The sequence below is a fragment of the Saccopteryx bilineata genome, chromosome 1 (assembly GCF_036850765.1).
Source record: "Saccopteryx bilineata isolate mSacBil1 chromosome 1, mSacBil1_pri_phased_curated, whole genome shotgun sequence".
Taxonomy (NCBI): domain Eukaryota; kingdom Metazoa; phylum Chordata; class Mammalia; order Chiroptera; family Emballonuridae; genus Saccopteryx; species Saccopteryx bilineata.
The window spans coordinates 145,339,757-145,352,361 of NC_089490.1; the positions used below are offsets into that span (position 1 = coordinate 145,339,757).

The 12,605-nt window shown below is 57.2% G+C and overlaps 1 protein-coding gene across 4 annotated transcripts in view; it reads right to left on the bottom strand.

Annotated features, from left to right (window-relative positions):
• The window catches only part of ADGRL1 (adhesion G protein-coupled receptor L1), a 45,637-nt gene that overhangs the window by 8,897 nt on the left and 24,135 nt on the right, over positions 1 to 12,605 (bottom strand). For all 4 annotated transcript variants that reach the window (XM_066272047.1, XM_066272050.1, XM_066272046.1 and 1 more), the window contains exons 5-13: positions 4,871 to 5,671; positions 3,648 to 3,962; positions 2,789 to 2,892; positions 2,295 to 2,480; positions 1,960 to 1,998; positions 1,610 to 1,793; positions 1,342 to 1,464; positions 611 to 825; positions 146 to 316 (exon numbers count right to left, since the gene is read on the bottom strand). In XM_066272047.1, coding sequence (XP_066128144.1) covers positions 146 to 316; positions 611 to 825; positions 1,342 to 1,464; positions 1,610 to 1,793; positions 1,960 to 1,998; positions 2,295 to 2,480; positions 2,789 to 2,892; positions 3,648 to 3,962; positions 4,871 to 5,671 — 2,138 coding nt within the window. The remainder of the gene's footprint in view (positions 1 to 145; positions 317 to 610; positions 826 to 1,341; positions 1,465 to 1,609; positions 1,794 to 1,959; positions 1,999 to 2,294; positions 2,481 to 2,788; positions 2,893 to 3,647; positions 3,963 to 4,870; positions 5,672 to 12,605) is intronic.

The window sequence follows — 12,605 nt, forward strand, 5'->3', positions numbered from 1 at the left end:
CTCTGCCCTGGGCAAGAGTGGTGGCCCTCCATGCCCATGAAGCTGGCCTTCCCTGGTCCTGCCCATGCTTCACTCTATAATGCCATGCAAAGCTGGGCCAGTGAGTGGGCCTGCCGAAGCAGCACGACAACGCCAGCCAGCTTACAATCTCGCGGTGAGCCATGAGCACGGCAAAGTTGGTGAGGTGGCTGCAGGCACATGTGGTATGGGTCTTGTTGGACTCCACCAGGCGGCAGCCCTGGGTCGACCAGTAGCCCAGCATGGAGCGCTCCGAGTAGTTCCAGAAGGAGCAGTTAGCATTGAAGTGGTTCTTGGCCTGTTGTATGGTGGTGGCCTGGGAGTTAGATCTGGGGAGTTTCTCTCCAGCGCTCACCCATCCCCAGCTACAGGGATAGCAACAAGAAAAATGCCTGGGGCTCTAGGTAACAGTCTGGTATCTCTGGGGACAAATGACCTAAGCAGCTGAGGTAGGGGCTGGGAGGGGGCTGGTGTCCCAGGGAGGGTGGGAACTTGCTCTTGGGTAGATGAGCAGGCAGTGGGGGGATATGCAGCCTGGGAACACAAAGGGGTGCTAGGACCCTCATGGAGGGTGGGGGAGGCCTCAGCTCACCTCCAGGTGGGCCACGGTGAAGATGACAGGATCCATGAGAAAGACGCGGCTAGATTCCTTATTGATGGAAGCTGCGATGACCTGCGAGTTCACCACCAGGGAGGTGCCCCCTGCGCCCCCCGTGCCTGTTTCACCTGCCAGCTTCACTGTGGCATTCTCAGTGGACAGGAAGAGACCCAGGTTGTTGTAGAGGATGAAGACAACTTTGACCACCCCTGGGGAAGACAGGTGTAGCAGGGTGTGCAATCAGTGCTTGGCTGGTAAATCTCCAGCCACTGGGATCTGGTTTCACCAGGCTGTAGCTCAGGCCAGTGGGGCTCAGGGAGCCCTGCCCTAGAACGACTGTTCATCTGTAGGCAGTGCCAAACAACAAGGCAGCAGGCCAAGACGCACATGGGCTGGGTCCCCAGGCACCTCTCACTTGTGGAGTGACCTCAAGGGAATCCCTATCCTCTCTGAGCCTTAGTCTCAACTGGGACAATCCTCTGTGATTTGTGAAGATCAACTGCTGCTGCACAGAGCTGCGCCATACAGACTGCAAAGCGTCCTGGTCTGTGTGGGGCTTTGGGAGGACCCGATGAGTACCCTGAAATGTTCTACCAGTCTGAGTGGAGAACTCTGTGTTGCTATAGGTCCTGACCTTTTCTTGGACTCTTGAACCCCATAAAAGCTGAGAGCCGCTGTTCTCCGAAAATGAGGTGGGACTACCTGCTCAGGGGCTGGGCACTGACCGTTGCGGCTGTTCTGCTTGATGGTATTAGCTGATAGCTGGATGGAGTTTTCTCTCGGATAGTCCTGAGGGAACACCAGCTCCTGTACTTGGCCCTCTGTGTTCAGAACTGTGACCTCCAAGACTGTGGGGACAGAAGATGGCATATGGCAGCAGAGTCTGTCCCCAATCCAAAGGTCAGGGAGCATTCCCTGTGGTCTCTCGAACAGGCGGGCCCCACAGTTCAAGATCTGCACTAAATCTTGCCCCAGTGAGACAACAGCACTCACCCACATTCTGTTTGGCAGCCAGAAAGCGGGCTGGCTCCCTGACATTGTCAGCTAGCAGGAAGGCGCCCTCTTCTAGGACATCCAGGAGCATGGTGGCCGTATGCACCTGCTCGGTGGCATTCATATCCTTCCAGGACTCCAGAGCTTCTGGTCGCAGCAGGTTGTCCACTGTCTCCACCACAGCCTATTGGGAGGGGGTGAGGGGTGAGAGCTGGGGCAGTGCTGTGAATTCCCCCCACCCCCCAGTTCTTCAGTCTGAGCTCTACATTCCCTCCTCTCAACCTCCATGCCCCCAGTGCCTCCTGCGGCCTACCCCGCCTGCTTTGGACAGCAGGAGCCCCTGGCCTCACCTTGATGTAGTCCTTGCAGGTTCTCTCTCGCTTGTGCATCTACGGAAAGATGGAGGCATTGTCAAGCCCAGCCTCTGGCTCTGCTCATCCCCACACTCTCACTCTTCAGGGTCTGCCACTGACCTGGCACTGGGCCATGAGCAAGAGTTGTTCCTAAGGGATCCCCCAATACCCAGGACCCTCCAGGGTATCCCAGGAGGGAGACCAGCAGACCTGGATTCTATCCTTCCTTCCTCTGACCATTGCTGGTGGCAGCCCAGCTTGTAGGTACCAAGACAGGACCTTCCTAAGCCCCCAGGGCAGTGCCTACAGTTGGCCTCGCTGCCAGACCCCACCTTGTTGTAGTTCTTGCCAGCCGACTCGCGCTCAATGGGTCGCAGAGCCTGCAACTGGGCATCCAGTATGTCCAGAAGTTGTTCCATCAGCTTCACAGAGGAGGACACATCTCCCGCATAAATGGAGCCCCGTGTATGGCGGGCCAGCTCACTGGCAATGTTGGCCGCATTCTCCCCGCTCTTGATCTGCATGAGGCAGAAGAGGGGGACCCCTATTTGTCAGGGACCATCTTGCTTCGCCTATGGTCCCTTTGTACATGCCCAGTCTGCTTGGCCCTTCTCACACTGCTTTCTGCTGTCCCTTCTCCCTGTGTGCCCTCTCCCCTTCTCAGTAAGCCAGGGAGGGGACTCCACATTCTTGCCTCCCAGACCTGCCACCCATTTGTTTCCCCTGTCTCCTGTTGCTTCACTGCCCCCACAGCCCCCAGCACCCAGCCACCCAGAGCCATGTTGAGCACAGGTGCCTGTCTGGGAGGAGCAGCTGCTGCTGGTACCTTCTGGGCCACCTGGTTGACCCAGGGGGAGGTGCAGTTGCTCAGGTCAGGGCCCCGGGGGTTCCAGAGCCCCAGGGCTGGTAGACACTGGAAGGAGGCAATTCCTGCAGGGACAGACAGACAGGAACAGAGAAGGGAGCCACAAGGACGGAGAGAAGGATGGGCCAAATCAGGGGGAAAGGAGATGACAGAGGGGGCAAGCAGGTGAGGGGAACATGGAAGACCAGACATAAAGTAGGCCAGACAGTCAAGAGAGGTGTCACTCTGAGGTGACATAGTAACCCCTGACTTCCTAAGCTCTCCCTCTCGGCTCCTCTTCCATCTTTGCTTACAAAAATTAGAACCAAAGCCAACCTTGGAAGCCCCCTTTCCATGAAGCCTCTTCTGACCTTTCCCTCAGATTCCTCTAACATGTGATCCTGGTCCCACTCCTCTGGTACTTCAACTGCTGTCTGTCCTGCTATCAGCCACTCCCAGGGCTGTTCTGTCTCAGACTGAGGCTGGGACACATCCAAGTCACCTCTGTTGGGGTCCCTGCATGGTCTACCCAATGCTTTTCATGCAGCAGGAGCTCAGTATTGCAGGACAGGATAGGGTCCGGGGCAACAGAATGGGGGTATTAACTGAGCTTCTACTGTACCCTGGGAGCTCTGCTGGGTTCTGGGGACTCAGCTACAGCTGTCAGGTGTGACCCCTGCTGCATAAAGCCCACGCTCTGGCAGGGAAGATAGATAGGTAAGTGCATCTATGGTAAGCAGTGGGCAGGTCCCCTGTCCTTTCCCTGTCCAGGACTGACCCAGCAGTGGCCACCCCCCCCCCAGCTAGCCACAGTGGAGAGGACGGAGGCCCCTGCACTCACCTCGAGTCCCCTTAGGGCAGGGCCTCTCCACCAGCATGCCCTGCTGGGTGGCTGGCCACTGGACCCGCCGTACCTCTCGAGGTTCGCAGAAGAGTTCTGGGGACACATGCAGATTGGGGGCTGGGGGCCGCCGGGTGCTTGGGGCTGGGACTGTGGCTGGAGGCAGGTCAGGTCCCAGCTGGTTGATGGCACCAACTGGGTGCGTGGTGAGGGGTGCTCGGCGGAGCGGAGTGGTGGCTGCAGGTGAGGCTGTGCTGGTGAGGGGTGTGGGCCGGACTGTGGTGGTCGTGCTGAGGGGTGGGGAAGTGGCTGGGCCTGGAATGGAGAGAAGACACGAGATAGTCACCACCATGCCTGGGGCCCTGCCACAGTGTGCCCGGGCTCTGGGATCCCTGTCACCCTAGCATCTCTCTTGCCAATGAAGTAGAAAGGTATGCTGGTCCCCACTGGGTCTGAAAGATCTCCCCCACATTCTCTGTCCACAGAGGTCCCTCACACCTGTGGGACCATATAAAGCATCAAAAGGTGGTAAAAATTCACTCATGTATACCATACCCTGAGGTCTGAAAAGAATCACCAGAGAGGACAAGCCATGAAGGAGGTGAACATAGCCACCTCCCATCCTTACTTTCACTCTGGTGTCTATAACCTAGCCATGTCCCTTCCCTCAGGGGTGGGGGTGGGGTGGCATGGGGGGGCATGGATCACTTCCCCATTATGCAAAGGAAGCTGGATTAGATTAGTTTCCCTAGAGTCCTGGACTGCTCAGGGCTGGCTCACAGCAGCTGAGGGGATAAATGAAATTAGAGAGAGCCCATCACCCCTTTAACATCAGCAGCTCAGTCTTGTTTCACTCAATATTTGGGCTTCCACCTAAGATTTTGACTGATAAAGGTTCCAGGGCTAAAAGTACACAGACCACTCGAAGAGGAAGTGCAGGTGGGTGGTTAAGTGCCCAGAGTCCTGAATCCAAGTCCTCAAATACATAAACTAATCCCACAACCCCGCCAGTGCCTCAGCTTCCTCATCTGGGACAGAAAAATCCCCATGACTATGAAGATTAGGTTAGTTACCAGCTGTGACATGCTTAGAATAGCATGTGCTGTGACTCCCACTTCCAGGGCTCCCCAAGCCCACCTCTAGGTCTCTAAGAACTCCCAGAATGCCTCCCACCTGGGACTGGGGGTGGAGCCCAAGGGTAATGTAACAGGAGCCATCCTCACCAGCACTGGGGTCTGGCGGTCCAAACTCTAGGCTATAGCGCACCACGAAGTAGTTATTCCAGACATAGAGCTGGTTGTCGCGTGGGTTGTAGTCCACGGAGGAGACAAACTGGTAGGGATTGGGGAAGGCCAGGCTGACTGGCTCCTCGCGGTTAGCATTGGTGTTGAAGGCGTAGTCTATGCGGTTACCAGCTGCCTCACTGTCGTCGTCCACATAGACCGAACGCAGCACATAGAGGACGCCGCACACCATGAAGGCGTTGGATGCAGAGCGCTTGTCGTATCCTGTTTCCCATGTGCCCTCGAAGCGCAGTGTATAGGGGTTGAGCTGGCTCACCACCAGCCGCCCATTGTTGCCCTCAGTGGCATAGACGACCCATAGCCCATTCTCATCCACAGCCAGATCGATATCGGTCTTGCCCCCCCAACGGTAGGGCGACGTGTCATGGTAGTTGGCGGTATTGATGACTGTCTCCCCGCTTTTGATGCGTGTGCGCAGGTCGTACTTCACGATGTTGCGCGTGCGCTCCTTGTTGTAGAAGACGGCACCATCATAGACTACAAAACCAGTGCCATCTACGCGGTTGGGCAGGCGGTAAGTGGTGGTGTGGCGCGCCGCCACGTAGTCCTCCCATGAGGCATACTCAGTCAGTGTGTCTGTGCGGTAGGGGATCCAAGGCATGACATAGATGCGGTCGCCTGCCTGAAGTGGATCCTTACACCATGCACCAGACTGGTGCTCCGACTCATGCGTTGAGGTGGGCTCCAACACCTTCTGTAGGGTTCCTGGGCACACGAAGACTGGGCCAGGCGGGTGGGAGGGGAGGAGACAGAAGAGGAGGAACAAGGGTGAGGGAGGAGAGGAGAGAGAGAAAAGGGAGAGAGAGGCAAGTTAGTCACAAGGCCATGGGAGTCAGGCTGTCCCCTCCTGCTGCTGCAGTCACGGTTGCTTGGTAGGGCTAGTGATGGGAAGAGGGTATCCGGGCTGGGACCCCCACCCCGCCCAGCTGCCCCTCTCCCTGGAGATGTCAACCCTGGAGGCCATTAAGAGCAGGGTTAGTGTGTGTGTGGGGGGTGGCACCCCCCTTTCCTTTCCTGGCTGCTAGAGACCCCACAGGCTGGGGAAAAGGGGTTTGGCAAGAGCCCTCCCAGAAATTTTCTGTCTTAAGCAGGGCAGAAAGACCTCCTCACTGTAGCCACTGCCTGGCAGCTTTGAGATTCCAAGGACTCAGCACCCTGCTCTTTTGCCATTGTCTCCACCCACTATTGGAAGAGCTGGAGTGGAGGGTCCCACCCTTCACCAACCACACAAGGGCAGATTTATTTATGTTTTACTCCACTTTGTTTCTCCTGCAAAAATTGCAAGGTAGTGACATTTCTATACCCACTATGGGTGTCGGGAGCAACCCCCCATTCCAGGGTGGGGGAAGCACCCAAGGTTCCTGATGCAGTCTGTGCCCCCTCCCAGTACCCACACAATTAGGAAGGGTTTTTGGAAAAGTCCCGCCACACCCCTGTGGTGCCCAGCCCTGCCCCCAGCCGGCAGGGTCTCTCGTGGGGTTTGTTCAGCAGCAGACACTGACACTGGTGCACAGGGATGGGGTGGGGGTGGGATGTGGGGAGAATTGGGGAGGGAAAAGTAAAGCTGTGTGGAGGGAAGAGAGACAAGGTGGGGGCCTCAGCATAGGTCCTGGCTCCAAGGGAGGCACACTGGAGACCACCTGGGAAGAAAGGGTTAGTGCTGGCGGAGGAGAGAGGGGTGAGCAGAGAATTCACTCCAAAGCCCAGGCCCAACTGAGGGTCCCTCAGGGGGGCAATCCCAGGTCCAGCTCAGAGTGGGCAAGGGAGGGAACCAAGTGCTAGGATAAAGACCCAGCCCACCCCAGCCAGGCCCCCCACCTCCCCTGCCCTGGACCCCGATTTACCTGCGACCATCCCCGGCTCGGGAGGAGGGACCAAAGCAGCGCTGATGTCAGAAAGGTGGGGGGCCCCGCCCCACCCCCCCATTCCCTGAAAAGGAGGAAAACCTCAACTGCATCTCATTGGCCCCCGCTGGCCTGCCCACCCTTGCCCCATCATGTCCCAGGGTCACCTACTCCTAGGCTCCCCTACTGACACAGTGGAGATCTGGACTCTCATGGCCAGTATGGCCAGACTCTCCTCCTCTTCCTCCTCCTCCTCCCAGAGTGGTGATGGCCAGAGGCCCCTCCATCCAGGATGGCTAGGGCCTCCCTCTCACCTCCCTGCTACCAGAACCCACGGACAGGCCAGGGTGAGGATTTGCAGTGAATTCTCTGCTTCTGCTTGGTCTGTCACCAAAGCAGCTGGCTCCGAGGGGGACAGGGAGGGCTGGGACCTGGCACTGGCTTGGGGGGCAGCCCAAGGGTCCCCAGGCACAAAGCAGTCAGGAGCCTGCCCTGTTTTAGGAGGGGAAGGGGAGCCCAGGGCACAGAGGTGGGCAGGGACCAGAAGGATCCTAGCTTGGACTCTAGGGCTTCACCACCTCCCGGTCCCTGGTGCCCTGAGGTGTTGGCCTGTATCCTCTCGCCAGCATACCTGGCCTCTACCTGTTTTCTCTGTGCCCAGGTCTCCCCTCTCCCCAAGCCAGGGAAGGCCCCTGTCAACTGTGTGCGTGAGGGGGGCAGTGGGAGGCCTCAGAGCCTGACCTGGTCAGAGGGTGTGGAGGAGGAAAATGTGGTTAGAGGTTACCCTGGGGAAAGGGGAGAACATGAGGAAGGGTCTGTCTGGGGCTTCTGTCAGTCAGCAAGGACCCCTCCCTAGCACCGAGCTCCCAACACCTCCTCTTTCCTCCCTCTACCCGCCTCTTGAAGAGAAAAGATCCAGGGCTGCGTATCCAAACCACCACCGGACCTGCAAGAAGAGTGTCTGGTGCTGGGTGGGAGAGAGACTCCAGGAAAGTGAGAGGGAGAGAGTGACAGGGTGTTTTGGGGCAAACTGTGGGCTGGCTGCCCAGCTCTCTCTGAGATGGTGGAGGGAGACAGTGGGGAGGGGAGCAGCTTTGAGGGACCCTTCCCCACCTCCCTTGAAGGGGATGCTCCACAGACCACCGTAATTTCAAGGCAAAAGCTATCTGGAAAGATGATGTCGCATCCAGACCTTCTCCTGCTGCCAGCCTCAGAACTGTCAATTTCCTAAAACTTTCAGGGGAGGAAGCAACCATCCCCAGCATCCTGTCCCACCCTCCAAGCCCTTTAGCTGCAGACCCTGTCGTCCCCTCCATGACAGGTGCCCTACCCACCACAAGTTCTCCCACTCCCCAGCTGAAGGTTAAACCCAGCAAGAAATTACGGTGCTCCTGGAAGTCCCCAGACCTAGCCTATACTGTCCCCGCCCCCTTTCCCTGGTCCTCTAACAGCCCAAAAGAAACCCTGACTGCAGCTTCGCAAGTGTTTCAGAACCAGAGAATAATGCTCTCCCACCCCGCGCTCCCCCCACCACAAGGCCCACCCCCACCCTTGTGTCCCCCCACCCCAATTTGACAGGCTGCCCTCCCAGGGCTGGGGACAGTTTATACCCTTCCCTAGGAGTGAGCCCCAGCTGGCCGAGGTTGGGATTAGGGTGGGGAAACTGGTGCTCTGTGCTCCAAAACAGCTCTGGGCCTTGGAAATGCCAAACCAGAAGGAACTTAAACCACCAGGAGCCTGAGGGGTAGGACGAATCTGCTCTCCAAAAGGAAAACAAAGGTGTCCCCTCCATCCCGCCTCCCCCAACTGGATAGAAGTTACCAAAGTTGGGGCAGGAAGAAGAGAGGAGAGACGGCTCACCCGGTAACCCCCTACCCCGCCCCCAGTCGGGAGCCAGGGAAGGGGGTCCCCACCCGCCCAGGATGCTTACAAACTTCTCCTGAAGGAGGCAAAAGAAATATGAGAGAAGGCCAGGTCCCTCTAGCAAGGGCTAGGGACTAGGAAGGAGGGACAGTGAGAGACAGAAAGAGGCAGAGAGAGAGAGACAGAAGGTCCTGTCCGTGTACTCAGAGAGGAGCTTCCTCGGGTGTCTGGAGAGTGGTGTCGCCCAATGGCTGGACCAGGGCTGGCCCCACTGGGAGGACACCTGGGGTGGGGGCTAGAGACTGGTCCCAGTTTGGGGGGAGAAGAAGGGGCCAAGAGGGGAGGGTGGGTCACATAAGTATGGTACAGGTAAAACAAAGTGTGAGTTAGGGGTTAGCATTGGTAACAGTGCGTTTACCTTTCTGCTCCACTTCTACTTTAAGCATCGGAAGAGAGAGAGAAAACAAATTGAAAAAAAAAATGTGCAAGAAAAAAAGAGAAAAAAAAAGAGATTAAATTGCTTTCGTTTCTTTTTTGGCAACATGCCCCCTTTTCCTTCCTTTCCTCACTCCTGGTTCCCCAACCCCAAATGTAGCATCAACTCAGCCCCCACCCCCCAAGTCCCTTCCTCTGGGGTAGGGTTGGGGCAAGAGGTTGTGGGGGAAGACAGTCACAGGGAGGGGAAAACACGCAGGAGGACAGAACCAAGAGAGACATGGGATGAGGGGGATACAGGCAGGCAGGTGGACCATGCCTTCAGATGTGAGTGGGTACCCTTGTGGGATGGGGGAGTCCCAGCTGGGAGGCGGGCTCTGGTTAGGGGGCACCAGGGAGGGAGTGGAGGGCACTCTGATCCGCTCCCGCCCTGCCTGCTACCCTCCTGCCAAAACCAGGGGCCCAGGGGAGGGAATTCAGTGCCTCCCGGGGTGGGACCGGGGTGCCCAGAGCTGAGAGATCAGGCTGAATTCCTTCCCAGGCTGTGCTGGCCCCACCTAAGTCCAGCTGGGTTCTTCCAAGCCCTCACAACCCAGAAAAAAAAACAACACAGAGAAAGGAAGGGCAGCAGAGTTGGACACATGACCGAGAGGCAGACAGGCAGAGCCCCTGGACCTCAGAGAGCTGGGGTGGGTAGACAGAGGCAGAGAGGGAAGAGGTTGGGTGGGGAGATGTCACAGATGGGGCAGGACAGCAGGTGGCACAGACACGCTCCCCTGAAACTCAGTTTCTCTGCCCAGCAACCCCCCTGGGGGCCCCCGGAGCCAGGAGCTCCACACCACCCACTGCCTGGTGGGCTGGCGGTACCTGGGGGAGGAAGGGGGCGTGGTTAGACTGTGCACAGCTGCAAGGCAAATCCAGCATTAGTTGGGCCTGTCCAATGTGTGTGTGGGGGGGATCCCACACACCCACTGCCCCCTCCCCATGGCAGCCCTTACACCCACCCGACAGGCCTGCACCAGCACTGGGATCATCCAGCCTCTGAAGCCTCCAGGCTCTGCGCCCCTGGCCCCTCAGGAACCTCTGAGCAGGGTCTGGCTCTCCTACTCCCTCTTTGGAGGTAGAAGCAGGGAGTTCCACAGGGGCAGGGTTTGGCTGCCTTCCCAGTGCCTTATCCAGGGCCTGGAATACAAGAAGTGCTCAGCGAATGTTTGGGGGACAAGTGAGTGCCTGGCCTCCTGGTTCTGTAGCCTAGCTTTAACCCTCCTGGAACCTGGAAGGGGCTCCTCTGGGACCAGGAGCTAACAGGTCTGCCTGTCTAGGACAACATGGCCCCCGTGCGTCCCCCACACAAGCACCGTGTGTGTCTGTATATGTGTGTGTCCTGTCTCCCCCAGAGCTCAGGCTAGCTCTCTCCCATCAGCCCAGGAGCCTCCCACCCCCTGGACTGACCTGCCTGCCTCTGGTCTCTATGCGTCCTGCTCCTGCCCACCCTGGGGGCTGGCTCCAGGAGGTCTCTTTCTTCTCCAAGCTCTAAACTTTTTCCCTGCTTCTTTACCTGTGTGGCATCCACTTTGGACTCCATTTGGACCAAGGGATTTTTTTCCCCTGCCCTTTATCCCATCTGTCTCAGGAGAAACTGGGTTCATCATGTGTTGTTAGTTTTATTTTTGATCACCAGTAGCAATAACAAGAATTGGTAGTTACAGCAAAAATAATGACTACCAAGTGCCCAGTGCTCACTATGCGCCAGGGACCACACTAGGCACATCCTGGGCAGTCTTTTGAGAACCCTGTCTATAGATGGGGAAACTGAGGCTCACTGAAGTGAAGTCAAGCAACACGGTTGAGGCCATATGGCTGGCAAAAGTGGGCAGCACTTTATCCACAACTATGGCTCAGGATACATGAAGAACTTCATTCCTATTCTCTCTATTCCTGGCAGCATCCCAGGGAAGGTGTCTGGGTGCTTCCCCCATCACAGGTGAACATACTGGGTCAGCCTGCTTTAAAGGGCAGTTGGACCATTACTGAGCACATCCTGAGCCAGGCTTGGGTCTGGGCGCTGGGGGGTGAGGAGGTCGCCTCTGCCACTGGAAGCAGGCTCTGATGCTGGCCCTGGGCCAGCTGCTTGGCACATACAATCTTGATTTTTGCCTCCCCTACAGCAGCCCAGAGAAATTAAGTCATTTGCTCAAGTTTCAGAGCCAGAAAATTCAAGAGCCTGGCAGAGCTTTGAACCCAGTCTGATTTCCCCATTGTGCTAAGCTCCCCACCTCCTGCCCTCCTTCCCTGCTGCCCCAGCCCTGTGGGTGGGCAGTGTCCCCAGTGCTGTGGGAAGGCTTCAAGGATCAGATGGACATCCCCCTCAGGCAGTGGCTGGAGGCCTCGATCGCTAAAAGGAAAGGGTGAGGAGTAAAAGAAGAAATTTATGGAAGCACATAAACAAACGGTCCTGTTTTCCTCAATGTAGATCATCACCTGTGAGGAGAAATCAAAGGTTGGGGGAGAAGGCTGGAGTGGGAGGGGAGAGGAGGGGGAGTCATTGGGCTTCCTGTTCCCCTGCCCCCACCCCCACACTCACACTCTGGTGGCCCTGCCTCCTCCCACCTCAGCCAGGGGGAGGCTCTACCTCCTGGCTGGCCATAAGAAGCTGGGGTTTGGGGAAGGAGAGGGGAGCAACGGGAATTCTGAGGGCAGGAAAGAAGGATGATGTTAAGGGTGGGATGCTGAGGAGGAGAGACCCTGTCTTTGTCTGTTCCCCTTGGCCAGATGCAAGAAAGCCAGGCCTCTGGCTCCCCAGAGAACCTTCCTCAGGCTTCCTGGGGGCCACTTTCAGTCCAACATGGGGGCACTATCTTTGTAAACAGGAAGTACAATTATGATAATGGACAAACAAACCAGGAGATAGGAATGTGTAGAAGATGCCCCCAGCCCTTCACACAGAATCTGCCACCAGGCCTCAGCAGGTGATCTGCCTCTCTCTATGAGCATCGAGTCCAGCTTCCAGGGCTGGGAAGGGGCAGGAGTGGGCGTCTGTGAGGTGTGAGGAGGACAAGAGAAAGGAGAGGGAGTTCAGAAAGGAAAGGAAGTGAGTGAGAGGGAAGGACATGTGTGTAAGGGAAGGAGGGTCAGGAACAGAAGGGATGAGAGAATAAGGAGGTAGAGGGATTATAGGGCACAGGGTCAAGGGAAAGATGTCAGTGTGCCAAGCAGAGTGTGGCAGTGTGGCCTTGAAGTGTGGAAACAGGCAGGGGCCCGTAAGGAAGCAGGCAGAGCGGGCCAGGGTAAGGAGAGTTGGAGATGGTGCCCTGTGGAAAGGGACAAAGTCCTCAGTGACGGCTGTGGGGAGAGGGGAGCTGAGGCAGCAGAGTGTAGACAAGGGTCTCTAGGAGAAGAGAATGTGCAAGGGAGGGAACAGGCCCAGCTGTCCCCAGGTACCTAGCCCCAACTCTGTGTGTGTGTCACAGGTCAAGGTGTCTCCTCCTCACTCACTCTGGATGGGGGAAGGG